Genomic DNA, 18698 nt, shown 5'->3' on the forward strand with positions numbered 1-18698 from the left:
ACTGTAACCTTTTAATACAGTTTAATACACCTCGTGGTGTGGTGACTCCCCCCAACCATAAAATTATTTCTGTTGCTACTTCATAACTATAATTTTGCTACTGTTATGAATCGTAGTCTAAATATGTTTTCAGATGTTCTTAGGTGATCCCTGGGAAAGGGGTTGCGGCCCACGGGTTGAGAACTGCTGCTCTAGGGTCATTATAGGGGGTGCATGTGTGTGTGTGTGTGTTTTCAATGCTAGAATGGAACCCTTTTCCTAAACAGGCCTAAGGTGCTGAGATATTGAGGAAAAGCTACCTCCGCTGCAGCAAATGCTTGACTTACGGCATCTCTAACCAAGCTCCCTCAGCTCAGTAAATGATTATTTACTTCGGCCGATGGAATTAATATGACAAACCGCAATCTCCCAAACCACTTGGCAGACCCTCAAAAGGACCCATTTCATGGGTAAGTCACAGCTCAGGGCTAAGGAACTCCCAGAAGAGAATACACAAGGTTCGAGCCATAGAACGCTCTCAATACTTCCACACGAAGTAACCCTTCAACCGTTCCTTAGAACATCTAGGGAAGGTACAGGGACTGGAAACCCCACATCTGTCTCCCCACCCAGGAAGAACTACTGCTTCATTTCTTGGCAAGGATTCGTGAGCGGGGACTTGGTTTTGTGGTTCAGGGACTTCTCACCTAGGCTTGATGTTTTGGGAAGTGGTTATCACAGGACTCAGCCACACCTGGATCTACCTGGATGCTCTATACTCCCAATGTCCCAAGGACGATCTGATGAGAGGAAATGCACTGAGAAGCCACCACCATTGCTAGTTTTCTGACGGCTCTAAAGTAGGTGTCAGAGCTGGACAGACCCTACACCGGCCCTGGGGTGCAGAACCAGTTTTGAGGGTAGATAACAGGAAGTCATTATTTGGCCTGACAGAATCAGTTCTGCAATGGAACGAGCCACTAGGGAGTGGCTCCCCCAGGGGCTGTTAGTGACATTCTTATAGAGACCACTCATCTCTGGCATTGTCAGGGGCTAACCTAAGTGACCAAAGAGCCTGGAGCCTGGGACTTTTGTCCCTTTTCTGAGGAAAAGGGAAGATGAGCTCATCCCCTGACCCCACCCCAAGCTACTGAACATATTTGCCCCCCAGGATCTGTAAAAGGAAAGGCTGTGCTATATACTGCAGAAGTCTCATTACAATTCGCTTCTGGGCCTCACCAAAACTTGTCTCTGGAACTGAGGACTAGCAAAGGGGGCAGCCGGGACTATATGAAGCTTCTCAAGCTAGCTCAGGAGGGACAAAGGACATTCTCTTTGACCTTGAGGACAATGTTCTGACAAGTTATCTCCCAGGAAATCTTTGGTCCTCCTGGTACTTCATAGGAGACCTCTGGGGTCTTGCAGATTGCTCGGTTCTCAGGGGGAGATTCGGTTCTCTCGTTGTATTCAGCCCATCTTCTGGCTTAGAGACCTCGTGAATAACAGACCTAAGACACCGTCTAGAGAGCTCAAGAAAACTGGGGAATGGTGGCCAGTGAGTTTGCTGGGGTTGGAGAACTTAACTAGTATTAAGGTCCTCTCTAGATCCTGTGCACTATTAGGAAAAGGAGAGGACCTTCTGGTATCCCTTCCCCTCCCGACTAGAGCGCATCAAGAAACCAGGCGGCGAGGCTCTGGGGGCTGCTTTTATGGGGACGACCTGACAGAGGGCATGGTCCGTACAAAACCAGGAACAATACATACATATATATATTATATACAGAGACGGGGTCCTCCAAGGGCGGGGCAGGAGCGCTGCCGGTCAAAACCGGAAGTACACCGAGGGCCCGCCCACCCGGCTCCGCCCCCTCCATCTGCCTGGGTGAAGTGCAGGGGCCGGGCACTGTGACAGCCAGCTCTTTCGGGGGAGTCGGGGCACGTCGAGGGGAGGAAGAGAGGGGCAAGAAATACTGATTGATGGTATGGTCTATTTACAGGGGGCTAGGAGAAACCGAAAAAGATAGAACTGGGTTGTTTTAAAAAGAAGAAAAAAAATAAAACAGAAAGTTAGGCTTAGGGCCGGGGTGGTAAGTGAAAGTGGCAAGAGATGGATTCTGAAAGGGGAGGGTACCTGAGGGGTTCTCACCTCCCTTGGTCCAAGCCCCAATTTGGGGTTAACGTGGGGAAACGGAGTCAATTTCACTTAGAAAGCAGGCTGACAGTAAGCAGCCCTGGTCTCCAAAAAGATGAGTAGTAAAATTTTGCCCTCCAGTGAAAACATTGGAAAACAGTGGGGGAGTGGGGAGGGGAGGCTGAGTCTCTTTGATGTTAATACAAGGCTTCCCGGTGTGGCCCTGGGCAGGGCCTAGCTCCCCAGTGAGAGCTCTGCAGGCACACCACCTAAGCTGACCTCCCTCCCTCCCGGCATTCCTAGGCTAGACCAAGGAAACCCCCAACCCCAGAGTGGCCTCAGGGCAGTTCCAGGAGGAGGCCTATGGCTGTTTGGCACCTGGGAGAGGGGAGGCACACGGAGAAGTTGAGGGCTGCTGCCCTTCCTAGGAAGGGGGGCTGGATTCCAGGTGTCCTGGGCTACCCTTTCCCCTACTCACATTCTCCTTCCCCCCTGAAGGATACGAGAGATATCAGTGCAGGACCAGGCCCAGCCTCCGGCTCAAGGGTGGGCTCTATCCCTCCTGGGACGGGGAGCAGGGGTGGGAGATGTTGAGGCAATCCCTCCAAGTTGGAGGCCAGAATGCAACAGACAGCACAATGATGGGGAAGAGGAAGGGGCCAAGAACGTAGAATCTCAAGTCAAGAGGCCCAGGGGCCATATGGACCCTGTGGGCAGGGAGCAGCCTCCAAGTGGTGAGATGCTGGGAGAGCCCCAGCTCCACTCCGGTCCAGAGACACAGGCTGGAGGTTATAAAGTCTGGCAGTTTGGTCTGCAGGTCCTTGTGTCCATCCACCACCCAGGCCAGCTCTTAGCTTCTCTCGGCCTCTGTGCCTCAGCCCCACAGGGCAAGGAGGCCACTCTTCCAGCCAGCATTGTCTGCCCTGGCCACCCTAAAGGGGCCTGTAATATGGGCCCTCTGGTCCCTGAAGCTGGGGGAGATGGGGTGGAGGAGTAGGGGAAGTCGGGGCACCTGTCCCCAGGCTGGTAGGGGTGGGGTGGGGATTGAGGACAGGGGGTAAGGATAATGGAGGGGTTATCATTGTCCAGTCAAGGATTCCTGTTAAGTAGAATTGGAATTCCTCAGTGTTTGCAGGTTTCCTTCCAGTTCTGAGATCTGGAGAACAAAGAGAGGAGGTATCAGGCCTGGCCACTGAGCACAGATCCTGCAACTTCACCCTCCCCCACCCTAGGCTATGACCCTGAGCTGCCGGCCAGCACCAAAAGCTTTTCCAAACACTGACTGAGTGAGTACTGGATTCCACCTTCCATGCTGCTCCCTCTGTAGGCTGCCCAGGGCTCTACCTTATCCAGAAGTTTGTCCATTTCCTCCTTCCTGGCTAGCTCCGACTCTTCCAGTACCCGACGCTGGGCGGTCTCTTTTTTCAGGAACTCGATCTCCCTGGAGACAGGCGAGGGACAGATGGTGGGTTAAGGGTGTACCGTGTGGCTTTGGTCCAGGGAGAAGTAGGTTGTCCCAAGGCCTCTAGGGCCAGGGTCTGATATCCCATTGTGGTGCCCTCTAACTTCTCTGTTCACTGTCTCTCTACTCAGCTGGAGGAAGGCTGGGGTGGGGACTACCACTAAAGGCCTCTCCACCTGCCTGGCCCCAGACCCCAAGCTCTGACACATACTTTTGCTGGTAGTCCTTGATGAGACGCTTGGCCTTGCTGTACTTTCGCTCCAGGGCCTGATACTGGGCCTGAGTCTCCCGCAGGTGCTCATCCACAGCCTGGCACAGGCTCTGGGCCTCACCCCAGTAGCCTTCTAGCTTCTCCATCCGCTCCTTATTCTCCTCCACGCTCTGCTCCAGCTGGGCCTTCTCCACCCGCCAGCGCCCTTTCTCCTGCTCCAGACTCTGCAACTGTGACGAAAGAGCAGCCCAGGGTTGGAGGTGACCGGAGTGAGCCCCTGGAGGCAACAGCCTCTAAGGACTCCATACCTGTGGAGCCTACTGGCCCCCAACTACTAACGCTGAGGCTGACCTTAGAGCTCTGCTAGGGCGGCAGCAGATACCCGTGAGTCACTGATTAGCAACTTCTGCCTTATCCAGAAGACAGGAATGCCTCAGGGCTAGTGAGATGGTAGATAGGAAAGACAATCGCTCACCAGCTCTGAGCTCTCTGCAGCCCTGGTTTTTTTGCTGACCAGTCCCTATCCCTGGAGATTCAATCCAGCTCCTTTCCTGCTCCCAGGGGACTGTATCAGTCTGCATTTTTCTCTCTATCATTCCTCAAGGCACAGCACCACCTCCCACAGCACCTCTGCACAGAGCCCCTAATCCTGAGCCCCTGCCAGATCCCGCACCTCATCCAGCCCTACCTCCCAGCCCTTCAGAGGCACCATGCCCCAAATGGCACTCTTCCCAGGTCTGAAGCCTGCTCTCTCCACTTGCTTGCCTGGTGGAAGGTGCTGCTGTCACACGGTGTCCCAACACTCAGTTTCCAGGTCCTGGTTGTCCCTCTGTCTTCCTTGTTGCAAACACCTCGTGCTTTCTAAAGCCTAGATACCTCAGGCCTTCCTGCAGGCCCTCACACATGCCTCAGGGCCTTGGCAGATGCTGTTCCTTTTGCTAGGAACGCCCCATCTACCTTCCCTCGTACACCTGTTGTGTATCACTTTCCCAGGGAAGCCTGCTGGGACTTGAGTTGGGCAGTATTCTCTGTCCTACGACTGGATGGGGTGCTTCCTGATCTAGAGGCTCCCTAACTCTTCAGGTAGTAACAACAGTTAGTGGTATGCACAAGGACGAGGATCAATTCTGCCTTTGCTCGCCAACTGTGCCCGAAGTGACGTAAGCCGTCTAGAAGTTACCTTAGATGTCTGTCAGTTGAATACCTCTGCTTTCGGAACCTGAAACCACCTGTGACCTGCCATCTGCTTCATGCCCTCAAAATACCCCCCAAAAATGCAGTCTCCCTTGCCTTCCTTCCCACTCCTGGCCTGTACTCTGACTCAGCCTGACAGCCGCTTGCCAGGGTCTCTAACCAGCTTGTCCATATCCAAGTCTTCCTTACCCCCAAAGCCCCTTCTCACACCCGCCCCCACGCCTATAGAGCCAAGGCCACAGTTCATGAAGGGTGAGGTCTACACAGTGCCTTTTTAGCTTTCCTACCATCCAGCTGTCTCTTCACCTCTCAGCAGGACCAGCTACCATACCCTGCCGGGCCTCCTTTCAAAGTCAGCCTGCAAGCTCCCACCCAGACACTCCTGATGTCCCAGACACCCATCCCCTGCCCTCTCCCATCTACGTGGAAAAAGACACGCGTACTCCTGGTGTAGTGCATCTTCATGGTCCCTGGAGATCGGTTTCTCCTACTATCCCGGAAACCCCGTGGGAGTTGGGACTCCTTCAATATATAGAAATCTGTGTGTCTACAATGCCTGGGGAGCGTGTGGGTACCCAATGTGCTTCTAAGCATCTGGCACGCATGTACAGTAGCCATGTGTGTTACCAGCTGGTGCCGTTAGTACCAGCATGGGTGCTGCTGGCCCAGGTGAAAATGTGCATGTCCTCTGACACTCTTCCTAGGCCAGGCGGCCTCATTGGTGGTCATGTCTGTGTGCTTCTGTGACCTAATCAGGCCAGTGCTTCTGGCAGAATCAATCATGGGTGTCTGGAAATCATATCTGCGCGGACGGAGTGTGTAGGTGTCTGAGTGAATCGGACTGTGGACTCAGGATGGCGTGTGTCACTATGAGCACCACCGTGTGCTCGAGGGGGTCAAAAAACCTCTATCTTATCTCAGTGCCCGTGAAGGTTGGATGTGTGTTGAGCAGAAAACACAGACATCAAGATTAAGGCTTGGTTCATCAACATGGAATTGCTGATACTGACTTTTGACTGAGCACGGACCCTGAAGCAGGCTGCAGACTTCCTGTCTTGGCTGCAGGATATCCATGTATCCTCTCATTGGGTCCTCATTTATACAGCTCTATGCTGTTGACAGTGCTTTTATACCACATCTTATATACGAGGGGAAAGAGACCCAGTGAATGAATAGGGGAACAGATGGGCCAGAGCTCTTGGGCTCTTAATCCTGACATCCCTGGCCTCACAGTAGCCCATGGTGAACCGTTGTATATAAGGGAGAGTGCCTGTGTGCAGGCAGAGCGCCTTCCCCCAGCCCTCAGCCTGACTCTTCAGCATGCACTCACATGCACACGTGCACGCACACCCTCACCTTCCGCTTCAGCTGCTGGATTTCCGCCTCAGTGACAGCATGCTTGATCTGGAGCTGCAGACATAAGGTGGCACTCAGCTCCTAGGGTCAGCTACCTACCTGCCTTCACCCACAGCCCCAGGGCCCCTCTTCCAACCTCCTTGAACTTGTGCACCAGCTTTTCAGGCTCCATCTCCACAGGGGACAGTGCATCCTCATTCTCTGCTAGTTCAAACACCTCGATGGCCATTTCACCCCCTGGAAATGTCGGGCTCAGTTCTTCATCTTCATCGGTGGCATACTCTCCTGTCTGTGGAAGGATGCAGGCAATGTGGATCCATCTACTCCACTTCCCTCAGCAACCCCGCTGCCAGGCTGGAGACCAGCAACAGTATGCTCATGAGGGAGTCTCCATCGCTAGAATAGGGACACTGTCAGCCTGCAGAAACTCCATAACATGGCTTCCCTGAGGACAACACCCCTCGCCTAATCAGGTTCCCTAGATTATGGGGCTCTACCCTGCCCCTAGAGTAAGGACTCAGAGAAGACTGTGTTTTCCTTCTAGTTACAGGGAGACAGAAGAGTGGGACTCTTCCATTTGACCAGGGGTTCCCTGAGGGGAGGGGCTGATTCTCTCTCCAACCATAAACTCCCCTGGAACAGAGGGTTTTTGTTGTTGTTTTGTTTTGGCTTTTTTGTTTTAATCAAGCCTGGAAAAAGTAGTTGAGGCAAATGACTGCTCTGCTTCATCTAACCACCAGAGGGCAGTCATGGCCCTACCTCCTCATCATCTTCTCCGTACTGGGCGTATCTCTGCTCCATCATCTCCCGCTGCCACCTCTCCTGCTCCAAGGTCTGCTGAATTAGCTGGGCCACTTCACTCTGTTCTCCAGGCCGCTCCCGGCCAATCATGAACCTGCAGGGGCACCAGAGTCATCTGTCATTCTGGCGTCATCCCAGCCTGTCTACAGCTGGGAATGCCACTGCCCTCCTTGTGTGGGGCCCTCCCTCCAAACCTAGGCCCTCCCAGGGGAGGTGAACTGAGAGCCTGAGTCCAGAAGCTGTAGAATTAATAATGCATAGGGGAGCTGGGGCTTTCACATGGCTGCCTACCAGAAGCAGGAAGACCTGCTAGCCTTTCTGACCAGCTGTGGGAATGGGACGCCAACCAAACTTTGGGCTGGGCTACAGGGAACATGAGCTCAGGGGCTCTCAGCATGGGAGCTGTTCCCACCAAAGAGGAAACAGCCACCACAAAAGCAAACCAAAAGCACAGGAGCGGCTAAAATGACCCATCTTAGGGGATGGGGAACAGACCGCAGAGGTGTGTCTTGGGTGCGCTCCAAGCCCCTGGTCAGGAAGGGGCAGGATGATGGCAACTGCAGATTAGCATGGGGAGGAAACAGTGGGACTTCCAGGCATCAGCTCCTCCTCCCCCAGCCACCCACATCCTGTTTCCCTCCAACACCCTTTCCTGGGGGCAGTGCCCCTCTACAAGTGGGGCAGGGAGCGGTCCCCAGGTGAGCTGCCAGAGGTGTACACAGACTTCAACTCCACTCAGTGGAGCAGCCTTGCCAACAGGACATGGGGCGGGCCTGAGATGAAGCTCTAGGTGGGAGAAGCTGGTTTGGTTTTCAGGAGGTGAGCTAGAGACAGAAGCAGGGAAGGAGAATAAACCAAGAGGAGAACATGGAGGACATGAGCCCGGAGACCTGAGTCCTAGTGGTGAACAGCACAGCCAGGGATCCGGGGATGGGAAGGCAGGGCTGGCAGGGGCGCAGGCACAGTTCCCCGGGTGGGGACCTGGTGCCTAGAGGACTAGCTGTCTGACTCTCACCGCACTCTGCCTTTGGTGTTCCTAAGCACAGAGGCTGCAAAGCTCTGGGTCACTCCCACCAGGCTCGTCCCGTCCACCTCTACCAGGAGATCGTTCACTTGGATCCTAGGGAAAGAAAGGGACATTTGGTTATGGGGCCGTGAGAGGAACAGGAGCTGGGCTAAAAGGTGGGCTCTTCCCAGTAGAGACTCAAGGCTCACACAAGGTTCCCAGAAAAAGGTAAGTGAGAACAACACAGATGCAGTCATCCACGACCAGGAAAGGTGGCAGGTATACTTCCTGTAACAACCATACTCTTGTCTCCAGTCATACTCCACAGGGTGATGTGACAGGTTCAGAGCTCGTTTTTTACCCATGATGTATGCCACCACCCCAGTGTCCCCCACCCCGAAACACCTTGGACCCAAGCATGTTCCTCTCCTGCTCACACACCAATCCACGTCCGCAAAGCTGCACACCCCAGCACAATCTAGCTGTGGGAGCATCCTGGCCCCCTTCCACAGGAGCGGAAGATGGGGTGGTAGCCTAGGCTGTGAGGGGAGGCAGAAGGTGGGGGAACTTTTTGATACCTTCTCCCTCAACTTCCACCTCCTGGGAGGTTCTGAGCTTCTCAGGGCTTCAAGAGGAAACAGAGAGAATGCCTGAGACATTTTTCTCCCTTACGGGCCACATTCTCCTGTGGGCGCTAGCCCGTGATGCTCACATACCTGCTTTTCTAGCAAACAGGCGACAGTGGCCAAGCTCTGGGAAGAGAGAGAAGTGCCAGGAAGGGTGCCATCCTCTCTGTTCCCGCTGCTGTCATGCCACCTACGCCATAGCAGGCAAAAGCCCTCTCAACTGGGCACCTATGCCTCTAACATGACCCTGTAGTAACCCAGCCCTCACCACTCACCCCTGTCATGTGGAGGGGGTGTGGGTGTCAAACCTTCACAGCTTTCCTGAGGGAAAGCCTTACAGCAGTTCCTACTTCCTCCCTAGCAACACACACAACAGAAAATCTGGCAGAGAGGAGGAGCCTGGGTGCCAGAGCTCTGGTGCCCTTCGAGAGCCTTCTGACTTACGGAACCCCGGGCCTCTGGCCAGAGATGTTCCACACAGGTGCACACCTATGCTACCTCGGCTCCAGAACACGGCTGCAACTATCTGTTCCTACCTGTTCCTGGATCCCTGGCTATCTACACTCCTGCCCCAGTGGTTTCTACTTGGAATCCCTTCCATTCAGGCTGGGGACACAGGGCTCAGTTGAAGTGTTAGCATTACATTCCTGTGTTCACAAGGAACCTTTTATCTTTATTTATCCATTTATTTTGGGTTTTTTTTTTTTTTTCCCAAAACAAGGATCTCATTATGTAGTCCTGGCTATCTGGGCATTCATTATGTAGACCACACTGTCCTCAAGCTCAGAGATCTGCCTACCTCTGCCTCCCCAATGCTGGGATTAAAGGTTTAAGCCACTACACTTGGCTACAAGGAACCTTTTATATACTCACTTGGCCTTGCTAGTCCCTGCCTGGCCTTTTGCTCTTTTCAATATCACATCCTCCAAGAAGCCCACCCTAGAGAGGCCAGCCCTCCTGCTTCCTTGTTTCTTTGTTTTGGTTTGTCTGTTTGTTTTTTGAGATAGGGTTTCTCTGTGTAACAGCCCTGGCTGTCCTGGAACTCTCTTTGTAGATCAGGCTGGTCTCGAATTCACAGAAATTCGCCTGCCTCTGCTTCCGAAGTGCTGGTATTAAAGCCATGCGTCACCACTCCCGGTTAGGCCCTCCTACTTTGGGCCCTCATATATTCCTCCCCATTCATCCAGTTTGTTCGTTCTGTCTGGTATCTGCCTACTTTACTCCACTGCTTGTTTTCCGAGGGTCAGGCCCTCTACACTGACTGCCAGGGCCTGGCACCAACCCAGCGAGAGTCAGGCCCTCAGTATTTGTTAAGGGAAAGAAATGCGGAAAGAGCCTTATTCCAGACACGCAGTCCATGTTCTTCCTACTAGGGCCAACACACACCCTAAGCCAGTACACACCGTGCTAGGTGTGCTAGGCACAGCTGAGCTTCACACCCCTCCCCCACAGAATGTGTGGGGCCCTGGGGGAGGGCTTCCATCTGTTCGCGGCTGTCACCCCAAAGCCTGGCACAGCACCTGCACAGCGGTGCTCTGTGAACATCCAAAGACACACACGCACACACACACACACACACACACACACACACACACACACACACACACATCACACACAGGCCTCCCAGAGGCTGCTGCCCTCCGACCCCAGATGATGACTTCTAAAACAGACTTGGGAAGGGATCGGAAAGAGGGGGAAGGGAATGGAAGGAGGGTAGTACCTGCCATCCCGATGGGCTGCACCACCCTCAGTCACAGTCTTGACGAAGATGCCCAGCTTCTCCAGGCCCATGTCGGCTCCGGCTCCCATGCCAATGATGCTGATGCCCAGGCCCTCAGAGTCTGTGACACAGAAGGGGAGAAGCCATGGCTGGCAGGGACTCTTTACACTATAGCCACTCCTTTGTATAAGCAGTCCCCAGGCATAGGAGACATCTCATGATGGAAAAGAACTATGGTTCGACCCACCTCCCTTTTGCTAACTCATGGGTTACTTCCTGCCCTTTGCCCTATCCAACGAGCTGACAGGCAGCAGGGTGTGTGAGGGTAGCTGGGGTGTGGCAGGCCTTTGTGCATACAGATAAGACTGGGTGGCTGGGATGGGGACTGAGCCAGGACTTAGCCTTGAGCCTTTTGGTCTCTCTTCAATTATTCTCCTCTAAGCCCAGAACTCCGCTGACCAAACATGGATACCCAGTACCTAGCTGCACCTGCACTGCCTGTCCCATGGACCTCCAGCATCATACATAGGATTGTCCCCGCGAACACTCCCTGAGGACAGGCACTAGATGCCAGGCCTGGGAGCATTCAGATTCCTCTCTCTTAGCTCCGGGCTCCGCTAAGTCAAGTGACTGCCAGGCTTATTCCTGCCTGGTGCATCCACATTCACTAAGCAACTGCTGACTCGCTATTGGAGACCGTCATTCACTGTGACCCTCCCTGGACCCATGCCACAGTGATCTTTTTCTTTTCTTTTTTTCCCTTTCTTCTTTTGCTTTTCTTTCTCTACCCACCCCCAAGACAGGGTTTTTCTATATAGCCTTGGCTGCTCTGGAACTCACTCTGTAGGACCAGTTTGACCTAGAACTCAAGAGATCCATCCGCCTGCCTCTGCCTCCCAGAGGCATGTGCCACCACTGCCTGGACCCTGTGAACTTTCTTTCTTTCTTTTTTTTTTTTTTTTTTTTTCTTTTCTTTTTTTTCGGGTGCTGGGGTTTGAACCCAGGACCTTACGCTTCCTAGGCAAGCGCTCTACCACTGAGCCAAATTCCCAACCCCCCCCCCTGTGAACTTTCTAGAATAGCTTTCCCCGTCCCTACCACAGCTCCCAATCCCTCTCAGAAATGGCCATGCTCTCGCCATGGCCCATGCCACCCCGGCCACGTGTTCATCCTACGCTGAGTGTACCTCTCTGTTCAACCCCACTTTCCACAGGGCTTCTCTTTAAAGCTCAGCTCTGAAGAGCTCACTTTAGAGCGTACTTCCTTGGTAAGGCTCTATCAAACACGGTCTCTCTTTCCTCCCGGCACATATGACGGCACGTAAGGCTGAAGTTAGAGGAGCCGTCTGGCCAGGAGCCTGCTTTTACCTGTCTCCGTGCTTCCAACAGCGCCCAGGATCACCTACACAGTACTTAGGAGATGTACACCAAGTAATACACTGGAGACACCAGTGACTATCGGTGCAGACAAGGGATGCCGAGAAAGTCAAGCAGGTGCTGGGGCTAAGCAGCCTAGCACGTGGCAGGGGTGGCAGGGCAGAGGGTAGCACCACAGAAGATCCCAGCGTGTGCCTTAGGTTGGCCTGGTCTCTCACCCTTCTCCAACTCCACAGGAAACAGCTCCAACCTCTCCACTCGCTTCTCCAGCTCGTATTCCGCAGAGGCCGCCATGGGGTCCACATCCTCGTTGCGTCGGTCATAGTCCTCATTGGAGTAGGTGCTGAATACCTGGGGAGGAGCAGCTCTCAGAGGGCCACAGAGAACGCACTGGCAGGAGAAGGCCCTTGGGCCAGCTGACTCGCCTGAAGCCCCATGCCATTTCTTCCAGAGGCCCTTCCTTGACACTGACCTCACAAGGAATCCAGTTCTCAGCAAAGGGCTTCCTAGTTCTAGAGCCCAGGGTCCAGAGAGTGAAAGATCTGTTCCATATGGTCTAGTCTGGGTAGGACCGGACGGATACTCTAGGGGAGACTGCAAGGTCTGGGAATCTCAAATACCAGGGCAGGGGGAAAGGAAGAGACAAGACCCGAGAGCCAGACAGCTGAGGGTGGACACAAAGACACAGATGAGGAACAGGCTGAGCAGAAGACAGGAAGAGAGGAGGGGGAGAAGGATGGAGAAGACACTGGAGGATGCCAGATGGGGAGGGGGAGGGGAGAAAGAGGCAAGGAGCAAAGAGGGAAAGGCACCAGGACCCTTCCCGGCCCAGCTGCTGAAGTGGAGGCCAAGAGGGCCGGGGAGGAAGCAGAGAACCTCCTTTTACTTCCATGGAGAAGGGAAGGCCATTAATCCCCAGGTAGACCTCAGAGAGCAAGAGTGGGGGAGAAAGAGGAGCCCCTATGGCCCTCCCACACACCATAACTGTGCCCCTGAAGAACAATACCCCTTTCTGCAGGTACCAGAAGAGCCAGGCAGAGGCCCCAAGACTGGGACCTTAAAGGAACCAAGGATCATGTGCAGTGGCAGTCTGTCTGTCTTGTACAGCGTTCCCTGTGCCCCTCTGCTATCTCTCTCCTCCTAGGTGTCTACCTCTGACTTCTTCATAGGATCAGTGAAAAGGAGACAGGGCTCTGTGGGTCCCTGACGCTCGTTTGAGGAACCATGATGGGTTTTGTTTTTGTTTTGGCTTTACTGCTAGCCGTGACATTGTTGGCATCGCTCGAAGTCAAGTGGGGGGCAGGAGAGGTGGAGGCAGCACTTATCAGCCAGAAAGATTGGAGGAAGACACTGTCTCCAGCAAGATCTGTGCCAGGCCCTCCTCTGCTCTAGGAGCACGCTCGGGGGCACCCTGTAGGCAGGGTTACTCCTTTGTTGGGGCTTACTGAATGTCATCCAAACCTCCGGTCTCATCCCAGAGGTCCACTGCCACGGTAGGAGGTCGAGAGAGAGGATACTTCTAGGACCAGCCAGCAGCACAGAGGGGTGGTCGTGCTCACCCAGCTAAAGCCCTTGACACTACTGTATCGGACACTTGGATCAGTCCTTTCGTGTTCATTCAGTGGCCAACGGACTGTTCCCCAGCATCTGGCCAGTGGTCCCAGCCTTGAAGCATCAGACTCTCTAGTCCACATATAATCTATTACCCAAGGTCACAGAGGTTGCTTACCCAGTAGCAGGACAGCACCAGATTCTAGATGGGCTGTACTTAGCCGGTCACTAGTGACTCAGTTCCCTATTGCAAAGGTATCCCAAGCTTTAGGATAAAGAATGGCATAAGTCTGGGTCAGCCAACTGGCCTTGTCCCATCTCTTCATCTGAGGCCTCTGGCCTTTACCCTGTGCCCAGAGACAGTGTCCTCCAGCCCCAACCCATCTCCACTGGCCTGATCTGGGCCTTGTCTTCTGTCCCCAACCTGTTCACCTTTTGTATCCTGCCCACTGCGGGAAGCCCAGGCAGGCCTCAGGCTCAGAGGCCTGGGACCACCAATCACTCCTCCTATCAGACGGCCCTGGGTTCAGCGATCTCCTCGGCTGACAGGTTGGAATCATATCCTCTGCCCTGAGCCGATACTCCGACCTCCATAATGGTGACAACTGGGTCAGGGACGGGCAGAGAACCCTGGCTTCAGAATCAGGGTGGAGGTGGCAGAGGAGAAAAAAAGCCTACGGCCCTGGCCAGGCTAAGGAGGACGAAAGCCCCAGTAAGGCCAAGAGTCAGACACGTGGAGCCTCTGCACTGCCTTGGCTCTCACGCCAGTGGCCGGCTTGCTTCAGAGTCACCAGGGAGTCCGGAGCACTGCTCCAAATCATATGCTATTTTTTACCAAAAAATCAGGGTAAGGCGTCAGATATAGACAGAGGCCCAGACCACATTCCCTTTCTATGAGGGCATGGGGCTGCTCAAAAACCCCACGGGGATGGGGCAGCTACCTCTAACACCTTCCCAACAGCCTCTACTCCTTCCTGGATCCCACTGCCTTTCACAGGGAACAGGGCATGGAAGAGTCTTCCAAACCCCTGGGCAGGGAGGGGCGAGAGGCTGGCCACCCTTAACCTTCTGGACCTCTCTCTGCTGGCCTGGGGGGCTGAGGGAGGAGAGGGAAGAGGTGGAGAGTGAGAGAAACTTGGGTAGCTTTGGTGTCCAGGGGTAGCTATGGAAACTGCAAGCAAACACATGGGGTTTGGCCTCAGAGGGCAAGGAGGAGCAGGGTCTAGGCCAAGGAAAGTACTTGGTGCTGTTATACTCCTGCTGGGGCAGGCCAGGTGCTAGGCTCAGTAGAGCTTGGGTAGGGAAGAAAAGACCATGAAATCTGGATGTGCCAGCTGGGCTCACAGAGCAGTGGGAAATGGGAGTGGTCTCCTGGTTTTAATTCTCCCCAGGGGACATCTTTTCTCTACCACCACTACTCAGAGGATCTCAAAGCACTGACAGGCACAGTTCACAAACCAATCACCAATAGCGGTGTAAGAAAAAGCGCAGAAGGGGGTGGGGGAGCAGCTGAACTCCCTTCCCCACAAAGCAAGCCCCCAGCCTCTTTTAAAGTAAATAGAAAATACAGAAAGAGAGAGGAGTCCCAAGGCTATAGGCACGAAAAGTCTGCCAGGTGCCTTAGGGGAACTTCAGACTCAGCACCCTCTTCCTGTAGGGCCTGCTCCTTCAAGGACCACAGAAGATGCCCCTTTCCTGTGCAACCTTGGATATGGAGAGCTGGCCCTGCACAGACCCTAAGGTGCAGCGTCTTTCCCTCAGCCCCAGTCACATGGCAGTGGACCAACTCATCCCTGCTTCCTTCTTTCACTTCTGCAAAGTTGGAGTGGGGGTACAGGAGGGGAAAAAGGGCGGCCTTCCCTTGTATTTTTGTTTTGGGAAGTTCCTAGCTCCCCTCTCTCTCACCCCAGACAGAGCCAGTCTCACACATGGAGAAGCAGGAAGTGGCCCTAAGCTCCCCCACTTTCTCTTCCTGACAGCAGGGTTTGTATAGGAACAGTATCCCGAAGACACGTCCCACACCCCTTCAGGATAGCCAAGTCTCAGCCTCTGGCAGCTTCTAGAAGAAAGAATGTCTGGGGGGGAGGAAGAGAGAGCAGGTGTCCCAGGGCAGGGAGGGATGCTGGGCGGGGCTAGGAACCTGAGGGCAGGTCGCAGCAGGCCACCTTCACAATCACAGACCTGAAAACCTTCCCACTCTGACAAACAGCTGGAAGTTCCCCCACGCCTCCCTCATTGTGGGAACTTCTGGGAACCCGGCTGGGTGGCAGGGGCTGACTCAGCCTGCCAAACACGGATGTCTGGGTGGGAGCAACCACATGCACGTGGCAAGGGCAGCTGGGGGGGCATCCAAGGGGACCACTCACTTGGATCGGTGCGGTGCTGAAATGGATCTTCCGGCTCGGGGCTGGGTCCTCTTCCTCTGAGAGCCCGGGAATCTCCACACACCCTGATTCCGGCTCGTAGGGGGGCTCCCCGTCCTCTTCATCTTCTTCATCGTCCTCTTCCAGAGCACTGCCCCCAGAGTCCTCCCCGAGTCCACTGTAGGCGCTCACGTCTACCAAGTCCGCTTCTGAGAAGTCCTCCTTTTTGGATTCATCCACCTCCTCGGGTGCCATGTCCGGGGCCCGGCCATTGTCCACCCCCCTTTCTAGCGTCGCCACAGACGACGACGCCTCCTCTTCGGGGACCGCTTCGGCCTTGGGTTCCTCGGGTGCAGGGCTGGCTGTGGTGGCTGTGGTGCTGCCATTCTCCAAGGCTGCATGGACGGTCACCTCGGCCTGGATCACTTCCCCGGGAGCCGACTCAGCCTCAGACTCCCCACTTTCCTCAACCTCCACCGGTTTGATCTTGCGCACCTCCCGCGGCTTTGGCGGAGGTCGGGCAGGGGCCACTCGGTGCTGTGGGGGCTGCTGCCCTCCCGGGCCACGATCCTTCTCTGTCGCGGCATCCCCCGACGGGGCGGGAGGCGGCGGCGGTGGCTGGAACACCCGGGACCGCTTGGTGACCAGCTTCGAGTTGACCTGGGGCGCCCCCGCGGCCCGAGGGGGGCCGGGTGCACGGTGAAGGCCGGTCCTCGAGTCGGCTTTCTCGAAGACCGCACTGAGCTGGCTGACCGTCGGGGACACGGCGTCAGCATCCAGCTTGTCCAGCGCCTCGGTGCTGCCGTTAAAGCGCACCACGACGTCCAGCTTCCGGTCCTGCAGGCCGGCGCGCTCCTGCCTCAGCAGCCGCCGCGCCACAGCCTCCTTGTCGCCACCCGAGGCCGCGGGGACGCTCCGTTCGAACAGCTTCCGCGTCTCCTGCAGCCGGGACGGCGGGTGCGGCGGCGGAGCGGGCTGCGCCGAGGGCGCGGGCTTGGAGTCGAAACGGCTCACGCGCTCCGACACACTGGTGCCCAGCTTGAGCAGGGCACTGTGGTCCACGTTCTCGTTCAGGCTGCTGGCCCGCGGCAGGGACAGGCGCACGCCGCGATCGGACGCCCGTGGGGCCTCGGCCATGCCTGAGGCGCCGCCTGCCTCACCCGGCGGCCCCGCGGTGGTGCCCATCTGCAGGAACATACTTTTGATGCGGTGGACGTTGGAGCCATATTTCTTATGGTGGGCCGCCTTGGGTGCCTCGTCAGGCCCGGGAGCATCGGAAGGCTTTAGTGCCTGGATGCCCGCTTCGTAGGCGCTGCGGTGCGGGGAGGCGCTCCGGAGGGGACCCCCGGGCCCCCGAGGCTCCGTCTTCATCATGGTTGGGGAAGCCGGGTTCGCATCCCCCTGCTCCCCGCTGTCCCCCTCCAGCAGGCGGCTGGCCAAGTCGGGACCACCGCCCCCTCCCCCCAAAGAAAGAAATCCCGAAAGGCCTTCTATAGAGTCCCCAGAAATCAAGCTGCCAAAAAACAGTTAACCCTGCTTTAAAAAAAAAAAAATCTCCGAGCGCCCTGTGTGGGTCGCCTCCCCCAACCAAGCTGCCAAAGACAGCCAGCCCCCTTCCAAAGATCTAGCGGCCTGGTGCGTTCGCCCCCACCCAAATTAAAGAAGCGGAGGCTGGCTGGAGCCGCTGGGACCGCGCGCCCAGCCCGCGAAGCAGCGGCCGCGGCACCGGCTCACATCCTCCGAGGCGGTGTCAGCGGCGCTGGCGGCGCAGGCGCCCCCTACTCCGGCCGGGGGCCTTGGCTCTCCGGATGCCCGGCATCCCCGCGCCCGTGGCTGCTCCGCTGACCCGGGCCGCTCCGCCGCACCTCCCTCCCTCCCTCCCTCCCCCCCGCGCCCCGAGCCTCGGTCTTTCTCTAGCTCTGCCCGAACCGCGGCTGCCGGAGACCGAGCGGCTGCCCTTCTCGCCGCCGCCGCTGGGGGACTGGTACCACTGGGTCCTAAAGGGATCGGATTTCCGGGGCCGGAGCCTGTGAGCCCTCCCCTTCCACCCTGTCGTCTGGTCTCTCCTACTCATAGTTGGCGGACAGCCTTCCGCAGCTTCTCGGACCTTGGCTATTCTTCTTCAACCCTCCCACCCCAAACTCGGCGGCTTTTCACAACTCACATAGGCGTCCCCTCATTTAACCCTGGGGGCGGGGAGCCATCTAGCCACAGCAGTCTGGGAGCTGGTCTTCCTCCCACAAAGTGAAGGGGTTTTGTGGGGAGGGCCCTTAATCATTTTCTTAAAGGTTCTTAGAGTGTTCAGGGCTACCAGTATCAAAACTGTTGGGTGCTAGGTCAAAGCACATATTTCTAACTCCTTCCCAAAGTTGGTGAAGGGGAATCTCCGGGGCAAGACCTGGGATTCTTCATTTTAACAACTCCCCATAGAGATTTTTTTGCACCTTTCTGGACGTATAACTTTGGCCCAGCAATCTTGTGGTGCTCTGTGGGGAGGAGAAATGAAAGGGACGGAGTGGGGGTGGGGGTACATCACCCAAATGGCAGGAGATAACCAAAGCTGCTTTTTGCCTTTGGAAGTCTTAAGATGTTGTTCTAAACCTGCCCACTTGGGGAAGGGTGTAGAATCCTGGCCTTCATAACCTGCCAGAGAACTCTCAAACAGGAAGATTTGGAAGGTGTTGCAGGAGGTTGGAAGGAATGATTCTAGAGGCCTAGGGTCAAAGTTTCCCTACTCAGAGTTCTATGTTGGGTCTCGGATTTAGAGGTTCTGGTTACTTGTGTGCAAGTGTGTTTGTGTGTGTGTGTGTGTGTGTGTGTGTGTGTGTGTGTGTGTCTGGGAGCTGGTCTTCTCCCACAAAGTGAGGGGGTTTTGTGGGGAGGGCCCTTAATCATCTTCTTAAAGGTCCTTAGAGTGTTCAG

General features: G+C 55.5%; 1 protein-coding gene across 1 annotated transcript; it reads right to left on the reverse strand.

The window, feature by feature from the left end:
* Window positions 1-1671: 1671 nt before the first annotated feature.
* Window positions 1672-17663, reverse strand: Ppp1r9b (protein phosphatase 1 regulatory subunit 9B). Its single transcript, XM_032911876.1, has 10 exons — window positions 15780-17663; window positions 12081-12213; window positions 10487-10607; window positions 8150-8254; window positions 7093-7228; window positions 6470-6622; window positions 6334-6387; window positions 3784-4013; window positions 3455-3551; window positions 1672-3266 (listed from the first exon to the last, which is right to left on the reverse strand). The coding sequence occupies exons 1-10, from the start codon at window positions 17148-17150 to the stop codon at window positions 3213-3215; spliced, it is 2454 nt and encodes an 817-aa protein (XP_032767767.1). The 5' UTR covers window positions 17151-17663; the 3' UTR covers window positions 1672-3212.
* Window positions 17664-18698: the final 1035 nt, after the last annotated feature.

Source organism: Rattus rattus, chromosome 9, assembly GCF_011064425.1.
Source record: "Rattus rattus isolate New Zealand chromosome 9, Rrattus_CSIRO_v1, whole genome shotgun sequence".
Taxonomy (NCBI): Eukaryota; Metazoa; Chordata; class Mammalia; order Rodentia; family Muridae; genus Rattus; species Rattus rattus.

Coding starts and splice junctions, on each gene's coding strand:
- Ppp1r9b (XM_032911876.1), bottom strand. CDS start 17,150: ATGATGAAGACGGAGCCTCGGGGGCCCGGGGGTCCCCTCCGGAGCGCC. Junction 6,388..6,469: donor TGGTGCACAAGTTCAAGGAG/GTTGGAAGAGGG, acceptor TTATGTCTGCAG/CTCCAGATCAAGCATGCTGT. Junction 4,014..6,333: donor TCCAGCAGCTGAAGCGGAAG/GTGAGGGTGTGC, acceptor CTTTCGTCACAG/TTGCAGAGTCTGGAGCAGGA.